General features: G+C 41.9%; 1 protein-coding gene across 2 annotated transcripts in view; it reads right to left on the bottom strand.

Moving 5' to 3' along the window:
• Window positions 1-18,979, bottom strand: part of GNB1L (G protein subunit beta 1 like) — a 41,904-nt gene that overhangs the window by 22,188 nt on the left and 737 nt on the right. Inside the window, exon 1 of one of the 2 annotated variants that reach the window (XM_027652044.1) lies at window positions 18,656-18,767. The exons of the other annotated variant lie outside the window; for it this stretch is intronic. Within the exon in view, the coding sequence (XP_027507845.1) occupies window positions 18,656-18,664 (9 nt within the window). The 5' untranslated portion in view covers window positions 18,665-18,767. Of the gene's footprint in view, window positions 1-18,655; window positions 18,768-18,979 lie in introns of those variants that run through there. 2 annotated transcript variants of the gene reach the window in all.

Consider the following 18,979-nt stretch of genomic DNA (forward strand, 5'->3'; position numbering starts at 1 on the left):
GGGCTTTGGGAAGGGGGCACCGGGGCTTTGGGAAGGGGGCACACACTGCCACAGCAGAGGAACCCTCCCTCAGGATAACAGTGCAACACCAACAGCTCTGTGTCTCCCATTCCATCACAACCTCCACTGCTCCCACCCAGCAGGGATCCCTGCGGGATGAGCTTTCCAAACGCAGCGTTCCCACAGCTCCAGCCTCCAACCCCTGCAGACGAGGAGGTTTCACAGCGGTGAAACAGGAACCACTCTCAGCCCAAGCAATTACAGGGAACTGGAGAACAGCATTTAAGGGCTACAAGAACCCATTTAATGAGTAGCGTTTCCACACATCATCACGAGAGATGCCGGACAAATCCACACAAGCTGAATGAGTTAAAGTTCACCTCATCTGACTGCAAAAGTGAATTTTTGTAGGTTATTGACTACAAATGGTCTCAAAGCAGGTCTATAGGTCGGTAAACAATTCTTCAGACATGCTCTGACAAGTTTTTAAGCCCAGCTTTTGGTTTTGCATGTACAAACCAAAAAATGATAGAACACACTGGAACAGGGAAGTCAGCAATACACAGGGATGTTGTGAGACAGTCATCTGAAGAAATCTCCTTGCACCTGAGGTGCAGAGTAACTGAGTGGACCAAGAAATGCCTTTTGGGGTCCTGTAACAAGCTACCACATACAAACACTTAGGGAAGAATGAAAATCCCGAAGCCAGGCCCTCCTGCTTTTTGCATTCTTACTGCAGTTGCTCAAAACACAGGACATGTCTGTTGTGTGCAAAGACAGAAACGTGCACTGGTAAAAGTAAAAGCAGCAGAGCCTTGATCAAGAGATGTGGGAGCGCTACACAAATAGTTGCAAAGGTCAGAGCCCCAGAATATATGAAAAGTCATTTGTCAGTCAAATAACAATGCAGCTCTCAATTTAAAACTCCCATTTCTATTCTTGGTGCTAAACTGAGACAGAAAATGTATTACATTTCTAGGCTTTATTTAGAGCTAATTAAAAAAAATTATTTCAAGTGGAAGCAATCAGTAGAAATCTTTAAATAGGGAAATTGATGTAAAACAGAAATTAGAAGTAGTAGAAATTTTTGATTTAGCCAGTAAATGTACTAATACAGCACTCCTAATTTTCAGAAAGATAACCAAATGCCTTCTTTTTAATTGGTTATTTTTCATATTACTAATTACAACTACCAAAGTAGAGATTAGCACAGTGATGTGTATTTGTGACTTCAAACCCTAAAATAATTATGATAAAAATAACAATAATAATTTTTTAAAAATCACACCAATGGACTGGGAGTGTTCATTAGTGTGCTTGTGCTTGCACTAGAAAATACAGTGCCCAGACACTGCAGATAGGTTTCTATCTTGCTTGCAAACCTTGCTGGTTAGTGACACGTCCATGTCAGAGGGAATGCAGTGATTTATGCGACCTGGTTGTACAATCCTGGACGAGCTGAGACCATAAATCTGCTGCCAGCACTGCAGCTGACAAGAGCCCTTCCTCTTACAGGTTGGGAACACCGAACACTGTCAGAGCTTTCGTTCTAAATACTCACCAAACAATTTCTAATGACTAACAAGGACAGAAAACACTTCCAAAGTCTCCCTTGGAGAAGTGCTGAGAACTTCCACTTCCCACTGACTTCAAGGGAAGTCAGGACTTCATCCTTTCTCAGGAGACCCCCAAAATTACCCTCTCTCCTGACATTTAGACAACGAATGACGGAAGTTTCCACATTTTAATTGTAATAGTCAATGGACAGATAGCAAACAAAACTGCTTATCAGCAATTGGTGATGTGCCAAGAAACCTTCTGGGAGCTGGAAAGCAAATGACAAATAACCATCCTGCAACACAACCCATTTCATGATTTCACCCAGGTAATGGCTCCTCCCAGGGTGAGCACCTTCTCTGCCAGTGTTCCTTACCTGAGCGAGGCTAAACCACAACATATTACGATGTTAGGGAATGAAGTTTGCAAGAAAAACGTGTATAAATGTCAGTGTGTAACCTTCAGCAATACTGAAACCCCAGGCTGTGTCTCGAGGTCCACTTGCAAATATCTCCATCTGCAAGTGTTAAAAAAAAGTCACTGCACAACAATTGCTTTCCAAATGAAAACACAGATTCAGCATGGGAACAAAACTAAGAACGACTGTAATCATTTGAAAGACACTGAGTTAGCATATGGATCTCATTGCCACTTACACATTTTGGTCACTGAAACAAAAAGCTATTAATCAATATGTAAAAGCCATAAATTAACATAAACATTAATCATTCTAATGCTCCCACTGTGTCGGACTGATAATTTTTTTTCAGTCCTTCATTCTGACATATGTGCCTTCAGCTATCAGCTGGGTGACCTTTTTTAACACAGTTAAACATTTTGGGCATTGCAAATATTACTGAAGTAAACATTTTGGAGACAGCCAAATATCATGGATACGCTGAAGCCAAAAACATGGGGTCTGAAAACATGAGAGCCCCTGCCTCTCATGTAATTATACTAGCTTTTAATAAGGGAGCCTAAAACACAGCCTGAAATCCAGCTGAAACAGATGAAATTCTAGGGTTTCATAAACAGGTTCGTTTTGCAGATGAGGGAAAAGACACCCATCTGTTTTACTTTCTGAAACCATTAATTGCTTGGGAAAGTGCAAAGATGTAACTACAGCCAGCCTTGCTTGGAGAAAGAAAGCATAAAAGCCCATAGTAGTTCAGCTCTGCAACACTCTCTGCATAAAATAATCAGGGGAAAAAAAGATGACAAATGCCCAATCACTTTGAAAAGTTGAAGAATATGAATATACACTTATATAGCACAATGTAAGTGAAAAGAAGTATTTATACAAGTGTGTCTCTGTTCCATACCAGCAGAACTAACATGAATTTAAGTTTGGGCACGTGATAAATCATTGTAATCTAGCAGAAAATTGATAAGCCAAGGACCATCAAAAGCCTGTTTTGAGCAGCCTGTAGCTCAGCCATGCATAGCAATCTGTCAGCCACGGGGCTCTGTCTGCCCATCCTCCTTAATTAGGGGTGCTGCACGGAGCAGCATCAGCCACAAATCTTGTGGTTCCAAGAGCTAATAATGTCCTCAGATAGCTTGGGCTTCATTAAACGTCCGCCAGACATTTCAGCAGACATTCCAGCAATAATCTTGTTTAGTAACAAACTATTAAAAAGAATTGACAGAGAAGGAATATATCAAGTTGTTACAGCAACTGAAGTTATTTGGGCCAGAATTGTATGTCTGCAATTAAGGATTCTGTAACTCTGAACAATTAAAATACCACTTTATTTGAAAACTAATTAATTCTAAACACATATTTTTCCCATGACAAACTTTTATGATTGTTTAATTTATTCCATTCTAATTACACTTTAATTAATCTACTCTTGTATAATATTATACTGTTATTCTGGCACTTGCCCAATGCAGACAATAAATTGATTGCAGTTCCGTTGTGCAAGAGCACAAACTGTCATGCCAGTTTCAACACCGTCTTTATTTATTTGTCTGTTCTATTACTTTTCTTTTCCTCCCACAGGGCATAGGAACATGAAACACAACACAAATCATATGACATTTTGTCTTCTACACTTTCTTCTTCAAAGTGTGAAGTATAACAAGAGTTTTTAGTATTAAGGAAAAGTATATGTAATATGATACTACATAATAAAACATAACCTATAGGAAATGAATTTATACTTCTAAAATACATCCCACAATGACTTATCAATTGATTCCTGATGTGCAGGACCATGCCCAGAAACGGAGCTGTTTCCATTGACACTGAGGTCTGCTCAGGAGCTGACCTGGCACAGTCACCAGTAAGGGAGAAAGAGACCAAAGCCCATTTTCATACTAATCTTAAAACCACATTAATTTCAGTATCTGTCTAAGTTCTACAAGACACTGCATTTTAATTTTGCATCAGGTCACCTTAGATTCAACTAAAACAAAAGTATATAAAATCTTTTCCTACTCTATAAATACTGTATTTGGATTAAACTCTGATAAAAGAAATACATACAAAAATTCTATTGCACACGGAGCTATCAGTGTTGTATTTCATTTTGCTTTGGCCATACTTGAGGTTACAGTCAGAAGTGCTCAAGTTTTATTTTTTTCATGTGAACGTCCCTGAAATTCGCAGTTCTTGCACATTTGGTGGGAGGAGATCCTGAGTAGTGACTCTTTCTGAAGACACAATGAAGCAATCTACTTTTGATGTGCTTTTAAAGCCTCAGTTGTGTTCCTGGCTGTACATTGTCTGTGCTTATGAAATACCTGCTCTTGTACCTGCCTTACCAGGGGCAGACGCCGTGCAGAGGGAGGCAGTTCAGTTAAACTGCACTGCAAGCTCTGACAGTGCTCCCCAAAACATGGCCTTTCACTAATGATACAGTTCCCATTTCAGAGAGTTAAAAAGACAAGTACAAAACACAGTCACAAAGTATATACTCATTAGAAGGGGAAAAAACCACTGCACTTAATTGAACAGGCTACGTCCTTCACCAGCATTGCTGCAGCGGGAGCTACATTTGTATCAGGATATTGTACTGTCCTACCCCCTGTGTTTATATTCTCAGCATTTGTCTCATAACAGTTAAAAAATATACTTTGAAACTGCAAACAGCAAACAGGACAAATTGACATAAACACTGGAGGAATATTAAATAAGAGGGCAATTCCTACTTGTGTCCAGCTCATGTTCTGCATTCCAGGGTCTGGATCTGATCTCCGCCTGCCCAAAGTGCCAGATGATATCGGTGAGACTGCTCACACCAGGGAGGGTTGGCAGGGTTCACTGCACCAGCATTTCATAAAGCATTTTCTCTTTGCAAGGTTTCTGCTCCTATGTAAACACAACACATCTCCGAGAGCAGCATTACTGTGGGTCACTCCCTGTGGATGCAGAACCTGGGGCAGGGACAGTGAGTGACCTCCCGAGGTGGCACAGGCACAGCACTGGGATTAGGACTCCACTCACTGATCCAGACACAGACAGTCCCTTCCCACGGCCACTGAGCACCATGAGTGTTTTAAGAAACAAAGCAGTGTGGACAGTCTGCATCAATTCATTAGGTTAAAACTTTAAATCCTTACTCAGGTGAACTCTCGAGCTCAGAAGCAATTGCATTTCAGTAAAGTCTGTCCCATTTGGTACTTGTATTTTACTGTCTCCAAGAACCCCTTCAGTATTAAAAGAAATAGAAGACAGTGTTATGTATATCACTTTTAAATATATGACTCAAAGTCACAGGTTATTATTATTTTTATGCTATGAAATTTCCCCCCAAATTCAAGCTTAATTACTAATAGTATGTGCCATTTGTCTGGTAGGATGCCTATTCAGTACAGCATAAGTATTTGGATAAGCCAAGTTTCTGGAGAGCAGTTTAGTCCAAGAAATCTAAAAGGGATCACTATAACTCCACTGCAAACAGGAATGACATTTACAAGGCAAATATTACCTAAATATCAAATGAAAAAATTAATCTTTATTTTAACATTTAAGGCTAAGTTTATACTTTAGACACAACGCATAATTGTTCTTCCATGCCAGTCTGATCACATAAATCTACATCCATTTTACAAAAGCATTAGTTAAATATGCTCATCTCCAAGCATACAAGCATATGCTTACACATTAAACATGTCAAACAGTTAAACTGTTAAAATGTGAGGGATATTTATAAAAAACTGGTTCCACATTTACCAGGTTGAGTACTGATGATGCTTAATTCCCAGTTTCTGGTCCTGACTGCTTCCTGTGTCTGTGATGCTCTGATCAGTCCTTTCTCTATGTTTTAATGAGTAACACTAATTACTTAGCAAATGGAGAGAAATAACCCCAAAGCAACAGAACGGAGTTACAGTTTACACATGTAACTTCAGGCTCCACTCCTCTCAGCCACAAGAAACTAATCCTGACCAAAAATGTAGTGAAAAATGCAAAACTGTTTCACCGCATTAATCTGAAACTTTGAACAATTCTGCCGGCCCTGAACTTGAACTGCAGCCTTTGAAGGTGTGCTGAACAGCCCCCATTGTACCAGGCTGCCATGCTGGCAGCAACTGAAGTGCCAGTCTTTCGGCAGATAATCAGATTATGTCATGTTCTGACCAAATTCATTAGGAAAACTTTTACCAACCCATTATCTCAAACCAGAAAATCTAGATCAAAGTATAACCAATTTTACAGCACAATAAAACTGTTATAAATATTTAAACACTAATTAAAAGGCCTCTTTCGTTAAAAGTAAATAAATAATTGAAAGCTACGTCTTCTTATAAATGCTATGGAGTGCAACCACATTTATCCCATCCTTCTCAGCAGACCAGAGCCTGGGTATGGTGGAGAGTGGGAAGAACAGCTCTCAGGAGGAGTCATTTGAGAAGATGGAGGGTTGTTAGACTTTTAAATCATTTGCCTACAGTAAGTCACAGTGAGTGCCCTTCTGGTGCCAAAGCATCCATCCCTGAGTGTCTCTGCTGACTGCATCCCCACTGGACAATGGGATCTCCTTCATGCTCGGGTACTGGAGGGACACCACATCCAAAAGGAGAGAAAAAATACTTCATAAGGAAATTCTACAACAGTGACTAATTTCTCAGTAATTGCAATTCTATTGTAATATATTGCTTTCTTCCTAAAATATGCATGATCTTGTCTGCTAAAAAGGCCAATAACTGTAATTAAGTTTGGCAGATTATTTTCTGTGTTTTGATCAGATATGACACCTGTGCAGAACAAACACCAAACACAGAGTACTAAACACTTCCCTTGTCTCCATTTCAGCTGGATAGCAAGAATGGCATAAGAGGGAATCAAAGAATTCATATTAATATAATTGACAGCAAGGAACCAATCCACAAGCAGAAGCAGCGACAGGACAGTCATCAATATTGATTTCACATATTTTTCAGTACTACAATCAGATTCTCCATCTGTAACCCAAACTTTAGAAGTATGATAATTTACGGAAAGGAGATTAATTCAGCCATTTTGAGTCAAAGACGTATTTCATAGCTTCATCCCAATCCTGTATATTGTTGGGATCCCTTTCCCCTTTGAAGACTTAGTGAATGATTGAAGCTTCTACTTTCTGAGAAACAGATAACACAAGACTAGTAATCTGACTCTAAGCCACTGGATAAAGGCAGTTTGTTTCCTCTTAGCCCATCTGTCAACACCTCTTCAGTAATTAGTCCTAATTATTACAAAGGGCTAGCCTCCCATTGGCATTATTAAATCAGAAATAGTATCATAGCCAGGTATCTTTCAACGCCTCCCAGGCTGGCGACCTTCGATTTCATTGAATCCTCCATCAGTATCCGCCTTTGGAAGAGCCTCGGCAGTAATTTTAGCATCAGCTTCAAAGATGCAGGTCCCACAGTGGAATTCCAGGGATGCATTCATATACACACCCACATCATGTGACAGGAGAGCAAGCAACACAATTGACCTTTGCATTGTTCTCTAAACTCCCGTGATATAAACCACACATTTCTATTTTCCACAATAGAGCTGGGGTTTGCCTGCATGCTTAGAAGTGCTCCTTTGAACTTACTGCTGATAGGAAGAATAGTGAAACCGTCTATAAAGATGAAGGTCAAATCTTTGTTAAGAAAACAATACATGTGAAACTTTTTTCAGATCAAGATAAATTTGCAAGGAGTAAATAGTAACTAAAAATATGCATTAATGTATTTAGGTGTGAAGATTTAAAAGGTTTCTTTTGTTTATTTTTGCCATATAGCTGAAGTACTTCCCCAGAAAAGTGGAAAACAGAAAGGATGATGACATCAAACTCTCATAGAACCAAAGCTCAATTAGCTGAGGCTTTAGTCAGACAGTTTGAAGCTCTTCCTTTGTGTTAGCGTTTATTTAACTGAAACAAGAGAAAAAAAGATATTGCTATGAACCAAACTCTCCATTTCTTTTGATTAAAAGCCAGAAGCGTTTCCCAGTCGCACACCTGAGACCAGCATTTGTTTATGCTGGATTTCTCAAAACCAGCACAGCACTACCAGTTCCTCACCCAGAGAGCCAGCCCGAGCTGCACTCGTGTGCTCTGTGCTCGTAGAAGTGGCCCTGCTAAAAGCTCGTGCACAGAGCATGGGAGCTACACAAATATTCAAAAGCCTCCATGGGAGCAAAGCCCACATTCTCTAATTAAAATAAAGAATGCTTTTGTTGATATGCTTAATGTTACAAAAAAAAATAAAGCATACAGAAGACAATTTTTTTTACAAGAAAAAATTCAAACACATTTTAAAGAACTTTCCCGTGTCCTACATTAAAGTGAAATAGTGATTCTTTTTACCTGTTCACAGGTCTCTAAATGCTCCAGATGTAATAAAGAGCCAGCTGTTACAGCAGAAGCAGCAGCCTAAAGCCTTAGGGTTTGACTGGGCCATCAGGAGTGGGGAGCACACGGAACAGGGTGCCTGGGGAGGATGCCCCAACCTGCAGGGACGTCACCCCAGCTCTGTGGTGTCACCCCAGCCCAGTGCCTGGAGCAGGGACCATGACCCAAACTGTGGGCCCCTGATCCGTGGATGTGGTTGGCCCCAAGTCCCTGCTCTGTTCCATTGGCTCAACGTGGCCTATTTGGAAGGAGCACAAAGACACCTCAGTAGCACACAGTACTGGAGCATGGAGAAACTGCTCTGAGCCAGCTCCCTGCAGACTTGTCCTGCAGACTTGTCCTGCATTCCTTCCTGCTGGAGCACTCATGGCACCATACAGCTTCACTGCACCTGGATAGCTTTTCCCTTCTGAGATAACTAAAACTCACTGCCAAGAAAAATAAACATACAAACTTAAAATTCATTTTCCAAGTTGTACGTTTTCCAAATAAATGCCATGTTAGTGACATGCACAGCAACAGGCAGGCATTTGACTATCAGTGGATCAGACTTTAAATACATTAATATTTCAGGTATCAACAACGCAGTATTAACACCCTTGCTACCATTTTTTTTCTTTATTATCCTTATGAGAATTCAGTGCAGTAACAATAAAAACCTTTCAAAGTAAAACACTGCATGGTACTGTACTGCAGAAGGAAATGCCCTGCAGGGTCAGACAGCTGGTCCCTCAGGCCTGGCACCCCATTTCCAACAGTGCCATGCTACCGAGATGCTCTTTAGGGAAAAGACAGAAGCCTGTTTACTTCTGCAGTCCCTGTGCCCCCCACACCTTCACAGCTAATTGCTGAGTTAATGATGGAACAGGGCACGTAACTGCACTGTCCATTTGCAGTGCTGCTGCCTATGGAACTGTCTGAGCCCTTCTGAACCTGCTGAGATCCTTGCCTTCACTGCCTCCCATGGCAAAAAATTCACTACCTGAAATTCCAGAGAATGAAGGAGTATTTTCTTTTCTTTGTTTATAAACCTGGTCTCCTAATCTCTCACTGAGTGCCCTCTCGTTCTTACTTTGCAGGATTTGGAGGGCAACAGTTTCACGTTTGGCTTTTTCATCACTGTCGTGATCTTGTAAATATCAGTGATAAATAAATACCTGTTTTTCTCTAAGGAGTACCAGACTTCTCAATTCTCCTCATATGACAGTTGTTCCATTTCCCCAAGTTGTTTCAGTTGTCATTTTCTGCACCATCTCTTACTCCACCTAATCCATCTCAAAAAGCAGAGAACTGAACACAGTGCTTCAGATATGAGCCCCATCAGGGTTTCCTTAGTAGCAAAGTGCCATTCTTGATGGGATAAATCCTCACTACCTCAAAAATCACGTCACCTTCAAGAGAAAAGTTCCTTCTTCGTGCACCAGAGAGAATTCCAGCTAATACACCTGGCACAGGACTGTCCTTGTCACCCAATAGTTTGGACTCCTCCTGCAGGGCACGCCGCTATCTGGCAGTTCTGCACAAGTGCAGAGAGGAAGATGAGGGCCCATGTTCCCAGTGCAGCCCTTGCAAGAAGAAATGAGATCTGGGCTTCAGGACGTGGCTTGCAAACAACCTCTGCAAAGCACATACTCATTTTTAGATACTGCAAATTGAAATGTTTTATATGAACCCACTTCTGCAGTTTCCTCAGTTCCCACTAAGTCCAAAATACTTACATACATCAATAATTACACAAAGGTAACACCACTAACCCATCACTGATTTTAAAGAGATTACTGCATAGTGAAGATGTTCACACACAGCAACAACAGCCACGGAGTGTTCACTGAACAACTGATTTGAGCTCTCTCAAAAGCCAAAAGTCTTCATAGTACTGCGTTTTGTATCAAACGAGGTTACAGTTTAACCTGAAAGGTCTTTGGTATGTTCCTTTTTCAAGTCTGCAAGTACTAGTTTCAGGGAAGAAGTCTGTGCCAAAGTATATTATACCTACTATGGCAATAAATTCTTCAGGGATGAGGTTTTACACATAAATTACCTTCATTTGCAGTCTCTGAATGCTCTTCTAAATTTTATGGGATAATATGAATTATGAGCACCCATGTATTTCTTGCAGGTATAATGTGAGACAGATTTTTTTCTATTACTTGCAAGAGATTATGCAAGTGAGTTGTACTCTACCCTACACCTCTCTCCCCCCACCTGTGGTAACACAGGCCACTCCATTGCTTAGGAGAAGTGTACAGTCTCTATAAAGATATGTATGTATTAATTAGTCTAACTAGGATTAAATGTGAATCATGTGGTTAAGCAAAAGGATTAAAAATATTAGAAAGGTTTTTTTCTAAACATTATAATATCAGATCTCTTAATCTGTTATTTCTTGGTTTAGTTATTGGTTTGGCAAAATAATTCCTTTTAAATAAATTGTACCTTTAAAGAGCACAATTTATATTTATTTGAAGCTATCACTGTAATCTTTACAAAACTTGGCTGGATTTCAGAGGCTGGGATTTAGGTATTTTGTTGGTTCTACTGGATTTTTAAAACCCTTGAGATCTGGGAATGGAATGAGCCTGTTCACTGTTATTATCAGTCTCCAGTAAATACTGTTGGTGATGCACTGGAGCTTAAATCCTGCCATTCTTCATATATCTGTTGAACACTGGGTGCCTTGGACTCAGTTCATACACACCACTTGCCTCAGAAGCAAAGTTCTGGGTTTCCCCAGGAGCTCTAATTTCAGGAATCACTAGAAGTGTGAACTGGCAAACAGATCCCAGACCCCAACTGTACAAACTGCTCTACCCTCACTATCTGACACAGCTTAGTAGTTTCAAAGGCTTGACGAGAACGGGTCCAGGGTCAGTCATTTTTCTGAAAGGACACACTGTTGGTTGGCTGTATCAGCCAGCAACCCCACTTCAAACGGCACCTACTGCCAGCCATGAAAACCCAGGGGAAGGCAGCAGGAACGGTGCACGTGGCATGGGAACGCTTGCCCTGCTCCCACAGTGGGCGAAGAAGGCTCATAACAAGATCAGACAAAAGAGAAAACACTGAATCATATTAAAGTAATTACCAGAAAATAAGACTTCTGCAAAATATTTGCATTCAGCTCGCTGGAGCCTTCAGGCTCAGTCTTGCACTGGGCTGCCCGTGGCAGCAGCAGCCCAGGAGGTGCTCCAGGAGGAGCGGCTGACTCAGGCCAGTTCCGCCCCGGCTCCCGCCTCCGGCACGGAGAGCACACGGCACCTGGCCCGGTGCTGCTCCCACGTTACTCCTGGCCCATGCAGTGTACTCCCACGTTACTCCTGGCCCGTGCAGTGTACTCCCACGTTACTCCTGGCCCGTGCAGTGTACTCCCACGTTACTCCTAACCAGCCTGACAGTACAGAAAGCCATGGCCCCTCTGCTTGCCCTACTACTTCTATGACAGAGAGGGAAGGACCAGGCACGCAGATCCCACTGCCTCTCCACCTTTGTCTCTCCTTTCCCATGTTCCCACACCCAAACCTGCTGTCTAAAGCAGCCATATGGGACACATTTTCTTCCCACTCCTGCCCTGGGGTGCTACCAGGGCCAGGAATAATCTCGCATGGAGATAGCATCAGCATGAAAGAGAAGACAATCCTAGTTAGGAAGAACATATGCCAGCACTAGATAATGACAACCACATTTAAAGGCATGAGCATGAAGGCATGGATTTCAGAGACTGTCCCCTTACTTTAAAAAAGGGGGAGCTATTATAAAAATGCCCAATTACATCATCAGGCACTATACAATATTTATGGCATAAAATCCCTATAATTAAATGCTAAGTACAGATTTCAATTATTTAGTAATAAAACAATAAAACAAGTAATAAAATATTTAGTAATAAAACAAGCAAATGCCTTTAAAACATTATTTTCATAGAGAGATCACAGAACACAAAAGGAGCTTAAGAGTGACCTGTCAGGACCTAAGACATCCCACGGTGAGATTTAAGGTGTGAGGATTCTCAGGCTCAGTGTTGCAATTAAGCTTTTTCCTTCCAGATTCACTTTTTTCTGCAAGCTTATAGTGGAGCTGGTACATGGGAAAAGAGGGAATTGCTGCCCTGGCTGTGTTAGTTATCACAGCACCTTAAAACTAGACACTAGGCAAAGCAGTGAGACAGTCCAACCCACAGGGGCCATGTCTGCACATGCCTCTCCACTGAAGGACCTGGGCTGTGTTCATTAGTGCTGGAAAACCCTGCAATATTATATATAAAAAAAGACATTAATTGAAAAAATAGTTTCAAAACATAACCTTTCTTGACAAATATCATCCAAATCATTGGAAATAAAGGGTATTCCCAATAGATATTCTCAATAATTTATCTGTCATGGGAGGGGAAGACTGCAATATTAAATATTACTAATTCTATTTCAGGGCTAAGTGACAGTCCTGGACCAATGCTGATGAAACCATCCAGCAATGCAGCAGTGAAGCCAGGGAACAACCAGGTGCTGCCCTGTCCTTAAGCAGGATGCAGCACACACTGTCCTGCCCAGGGACAGGACTCTGCCAGCCAGTGGTGGCCGTGCCACCTCACTTTCCTTTCTTGGTGTATCTGATGTGACTTAAAGGAAAGACCTCCAGCACAGCTCCAAATCTGCAAGGCTCAAGTGCTGTCAGTGTGCCAGACTCATCCTTACAGGGAAAAATAACGGGTGGATGAGGGGCTCCTAGACTGCCTTCCCCTTAGCTGCAATCCTTGCAGAAGTTTGGGATGGATGACACTGAAAAATTCTTCATATTTGGCATCACATTAAGAATTTTTGTGTCAAAAAACAGAATGCAGTCCACTTCAATTCATGTTTCTGACAAACTCGTTTTTCTGGGTAGATTTTCAGCTAAACAAAAACTGAGCTGGAAATGTCCAGTTCAAACTGAATGTTCTCTAAACTAAATACAGCTGATTATTCCTTGCTTCCTTACATACTCCTCCCATACCAAGAACAAAAGACAACTTGTCGAAGAACACATTTTAAAGCAGGAATAATGACCATTCTCAACCCCACAGCTCCATTTTTATTGCAAATAAACCAACCCTGCAGGTCTTCCACTAGCTCCAGTGCCTGGGAGGGAGTGGGAAGGACGATGTGTTACACTACAATGGAGGAAGTACACAGGCCAACTGGAAAAACGGACTATAAAAAGCTTTTCTTACACAAACATGGGAGGAAGCAACCAACACCCTCAACTGTCGAAGGGAAATGATGGAGGCCTAAACACACAACTAGAAAAAAAGACGTAAAAAGTCCTGCCTGTTTCACATGTTCCCAGTCCCTCTCAGATTTGAGAGCCTGGTTCCATAAGGTCAGTGTTACCCACGGCAGACCTGGCAAATCTCACACACAGAGCACAAATAACTGTGCCAGGCTGGAGACCCTGCTGCAGCTCACACTGAGCGTCACCCCTTCCTGGGGCACAGCACTAGGAGCTCTCTCCCTCCCTGAAACCTCCTGCAAGTCGGGTGAGGAACCCCTGGAACCTGGGGTCAGAGTGCCAAAAACAAGCCCCGGTGCTGTGCTGCAGGACAGGGCTGTGCCACCAGGGAAGCCACTCCTGCTCCAAGGGCCTTTCCCAAGCAGCAGCAGCCCCAGCTGCGTGTCAGGAACAGGCCCCAGGGACGTGTTCACCCAGCTCGGAACCACTGTGGCACCATCGCAAACGTCAGAGAACAGAACAATCAAAGGGTCTAACACAGGGGCAAGAATTCAAAGCACAGCTTCAGAAGGTCAAACAGACCCATCACAGAAGAGAAAATCTATCAGAGCAAACAGCTAAATAGCAGCAGGCCAGAGATGCAAATTCTGCCATGGCAGACTGAGGACAGAGGAGGCAGACAGTGAAGGTGGCTGCACTGGTTGTACCTCCTTTGGGGAGACTGTTACCGGGGCCTTCGCACTGGGCAAGACTCAGTGGGGAGCAGCCACCTCTGACACTGCCTCACACACTTCCACGGCCCAGGGAACAGCCCCACAGCCCAGGGATTCTGATCCCCAGCAGCACAAAGCCTCTGAGAGAGATACGACCAAAAGAGAGTTCCCGTGATGATCTACTGCCACTCCACTAGTCTCATGTTTTTCCATTAATTTTCCTTATCCACAAAAATACATTGGCTCACGGCATTTAGCAAAGTCATAACCTTCTAGTTACAAGAGCTTGAACTTGCCAACAATTATTTAGTGAGTGTAATGGACGAGGTCAGGACGTAGATACATAGGACAGAGATTTTACTAGTCCTTACAAAATCATTCCTTCTCCAGCCAGCCCTGGATGAAAGGACATAAAAAGTAGAGGTTTGGCCATGCAGTGAACCTGTAGCTTCAAAGTAATTTTACTTAGAAATTTCTTACATGGTTTTGAACATCTACCATTTATAAATGACTACAAATTAAAGTCATCACACAATATTTGAGTGGAAGCAGATAACCCACATTCTCTCCTGCCCCCAAAACACGTCGTTTTGGAATTTTTGAAAATAACAATAATAACATACTAAACACTTGGATGATACAGATCCACCAATCTGGGATAGAACTGCATTCTTCTTCCCCTGCTGCTTACTTAGGGAAGGTGTTAGCATTGCTTTGCCAGAACACAAAGACAGCAACACAGCTCAGCACTTCAAACACCAGCAGCCAACACAACAGAAATCACCCTGCTTTGTCCCTGGTATTAATGCTCAGTGCAAAACAGGGTACTGGGTTCTGGAATATGTTTTCTTTATTCTGCAGAAGGCACACAGAGGAGTTCTGTGACGGGCCACTCTCCCTCCTGATTTCAAAGTGAGAAGCCATGGCTTTACAGGGGTCTGCACAGACATGGCTCTGAGCAACCTCATTCCTAGACAGCTCCAATCCTCCCACATTTATGGCTGTGCCCACTTTATCATTCTGTCTTATTGTCTGGGTGGCTGTTGATTTTTTTCACATTACGTGTGTCCGTGGGTCTCTCCACAACTCACACTGTGTGAGTTAAAATCCTTGATGCATCTTGTTTGCAGCTCTACTTCTCCCACCTCCTAACACCGACTAGGACTTTTTTTCTCTCAAATAGTCTCACCACTTCTCATGGCAAAACTGGCACTGTGGACTGCCAACTGATACCTGACAGTTTATTCATGTGCAGAGCATCATGCAATTCCTCAATGTGAGTTAAGAAACAATTCTCCTGTTTCTAGATGTCCAGAATTTCCTTTCTTGATATACAAACTCAAACCCTGATGATAGAAACCTGCTCTTCAAGGAGAGGCAAGCAGAAATTTCCCATCCACTGAACAGGTTGTGCTGTGCTTCTGGGTAAGCATTACAATATCGTTTTCTCATCACACCTACTCTCCTAAATATACAAAACACTGTGCAAGTGATAGTTTTGTCAGCCACCAGCTAATCAAATGAAAAATTATTAGGCTTAGGAAAATAATAAAAGCAGAAGCCAGCTGTGCTTGGTTGGATGAAAACCCCAGTGTCTCCCATGTTAGCTCATGTGTGTTTCAATTTCTGGGAAGAAAATAATGGGAGTTTCTCCACCCTTTCTCATGTGAGCCATAAAACAGATTTATTACCTAGGATATATTCTGTGTTTTCTCCTGAGGAAAAAAGAAAGTGGTGGAACAAGTTCATTTTTTTCCCTTCTACAACAAGGATTTTCTTTATAATAAACACAGAGCTTAATTTTGGTATCATATGGCCCTTCTATTTAATGCTCTGGTCACACTTTTTGCCTTTCTAAATCTTGAATTGTTGCATTTTCATTTCAGTGGGGAATCTACAGCTGCTCCAGCTGTTTGAGTGCAAAAAGTCTGTCCTAAGATTCCTATCTGGTATGTTTTAAAGCAAAATCCTTCTCTCCCCTAAATCAAATAAATTTAGCATCTACTGAAAAAACTGTAGAATAACTAAAACAAAAAGAAAAACTAAACATAAGTCTATGTTTCTTTTCAAATAGTTCTAGCTCAGCTTTACCTTACACCTAGCAGCTCTGGGAAACCCAGGCTGCAGATTCAGAGGTTTAGGACAGGGTTGCACCTCATCTGGGACTGTTTTCCTGTACAAATAACTATTTTTTGACTGTAACAGTCACCTTCTGACCTTTAAAAATAAATCATGAAAGAGAAAATTTGCTGACTAGAAGATTTTTAGTCCTATGATTCTAATTTGCTCACAATATGATGTTACAGTTCTGAAGACCTGCGCTGGTAAATCCATTTACAAAAAAGGTGATTTCCCCTATAACTTTCACTTTTGAGGTGCAGAAGACACTGATTCATTAAACACTTCTGCATCATGACACAGCCTGGGTTCCCCAGTTGAGTGGTCTGGAAACTTTCAAGGCTAAGATATGGTTTTTTGTAAATGACACCAGTAACACCTCTTCTTTAAGTCAATCTGTTGACTCCAATATCTGTAGCCTGAACAAGCTCCACACTCTACCCTTGCTCTCTCACACCTCTTGTTGATGAGTCACTTCCCTGCAAAGCTGACATCTCCCAAAGCTTCGGTTCTTTCAAACCAGCCCGTGATATATGAGCGTTTACCCCGAGCCATAAATGCCACTGAGACAATCTCTGCAATGACGAGCTACGCCATCATTAGCTGCATAGAATTAAAATGTACCACAGGAAGTGTCTTCATTGCAGTTGGGAAATTATTTTTATTGCTTATGAACAGAAAAAAAAAATGCACTTTTAATCATAAACTGTGCCAGCACAGAGCTCAAAAGGAAGCTGGCTTGCTTGGGCAAAAATTGTGCAGGTTTTTTTTGTAGATTTGTTTCTTTCTCATCATTTTGTGATCACTTGCACTGCTCCACGGAGACCAGTAATTTGGAAAATAAAACCCCAGTAGCTGAAGTCGTTTTCAAGCCATTCCTAATTTGAAACCCCTCATTTGTACTACCAAGTATATTCTAGTGCAGTCAAAGTGCATTCCTACCAAGAGAGTATAAATCCATCCACACAGATATTTTGGGGACCAAAACCCTGTCAGTGCCATGAAACTTGCCTCTGTCCTTTATAAAGACACACACTCGAACATGTAATAGTGTGCTGAGATTCTGAGTTTGGACAAAACTAAAGTATCAGCATTACAACTCAAAGGAGGAGTCCAAAAAGACAAGATCAGCCTTTTTTTTTAAATCATTACTAAGTTTGTCTTCACAGCCTCAGAAATCTCACTACCACACATCCATAGTCCAACACAGCTGCAACAAAGCAATTTATTACAGAGGAGCAACAACAGTAGCTATTTTCCCCAATGAAGACAGTGTTTCATAGAATATAATTTTGAAAAGTCAGAATCTTCAGTGTTAAGTCTCCTGTATGAGCTAATTAGCACTGACTGGTTGACAGTTATTACTGGTCCAGTGAAACAGGACATTGTTATTGCAGAGAAATAGAACTCAAATTAAAAATAAAATGTATACAAACACAAAGCATAACACAGCCCCATGTACTGCATGACACAGGGCCAAAAAAAGGTGTTTCTTTACAATGTAAGAACACAGATGGGTCAGTAGTTCAGCATTTCTTTGCAAAAAGAAACCCACAGTATTGCAAAATGGTCAACAGGGTCAGAAAAGGTGTAACATAGTTGGGCAACAGGTCTGCTCCCCAACACCTTACAATTCCAACACTGTCATTCTAATGCTTAAAAATAAGTCTCCACACCAATTAACCAAAATCAGACAATCTATCTGACATTAGAACCTGGCATCTCTTCCAGTGCATGCACCAACATAATTTCCATCTGCACAATCTTTATAACTGATAATGACATACCCAAGCCAGAACAAACAGAGTTAGATTTCCTGATTGCAGGATATTTTTGAAACAAGAAAAAACTAGTTTACCTGTAAAAGCAATAAAAATGTTAATAGAAATCATTAAAAAACAAGAAGTTACTCTGGTATGGTTTTTTAAAATGTAATTTAGTTAAAAATAAAATTTTAAAAAATCTTTGTACGCCCTGTCCTTCATGCAGACAAGACAAATTATTAATGAAAGGCTTCCCAGTCATGGAGCCCTCTCTAAAAGCCTCACAGAAACGCTACTAAACCTGGGGGTTAATGGAAGGAGCTTCAGAAGAATGACGGGTCACAAAGAGAGTGTGCTAAAAAGTGTGGAGAAATGCTCCTCAAAACAATTCCCAGAGAAGTCACACACAGATTTCCACCTTGTGTCACCTGTTTTTTCCAGAGCACACCCCATGCCTGCTTTTTACCTTGTTCATTTCAAAACGAAGCTGCTGAATCTGAAAATGGATTCTTTCCTACTCTGAGGTGGCATTTAAAGGAGCTGTACGAGGCACGTCCTCACTTTCACACAAACCCGGGGAGGACAAGCACGGCAGCGCGGTGAGGGCCCTGCCCGGGCCGGCCCCACCTGTGCCGCCAGGGGGCGACAGCGCGCGAGCCGCCCTCACCTGGGCACACCTGGGCAGAGCCCGCCCGGGGCCAGGAGGGCTCTGAGGGGCCAGGAGGGGCTCTGAGGGGCTCTGAGGGGCCATGAGGGGCTCTGAGGGCTCTGCGGGGCCATGAGGGGCTCT

This window comes from Corapipo altera, unplaced genomic scaffold (assembly GCF_003945725.1).
Source record: "Corapipo altera isolate COAL_440 unplaced genomic scaffold, ASM394572v1 67, whole genome shotgun sequence".
Lineage (NCBI taxonomy): Eukaryota > Metazoa > Chordata > Aves > Passeriformes > Pipridae > Corapipo > Corapipo altera.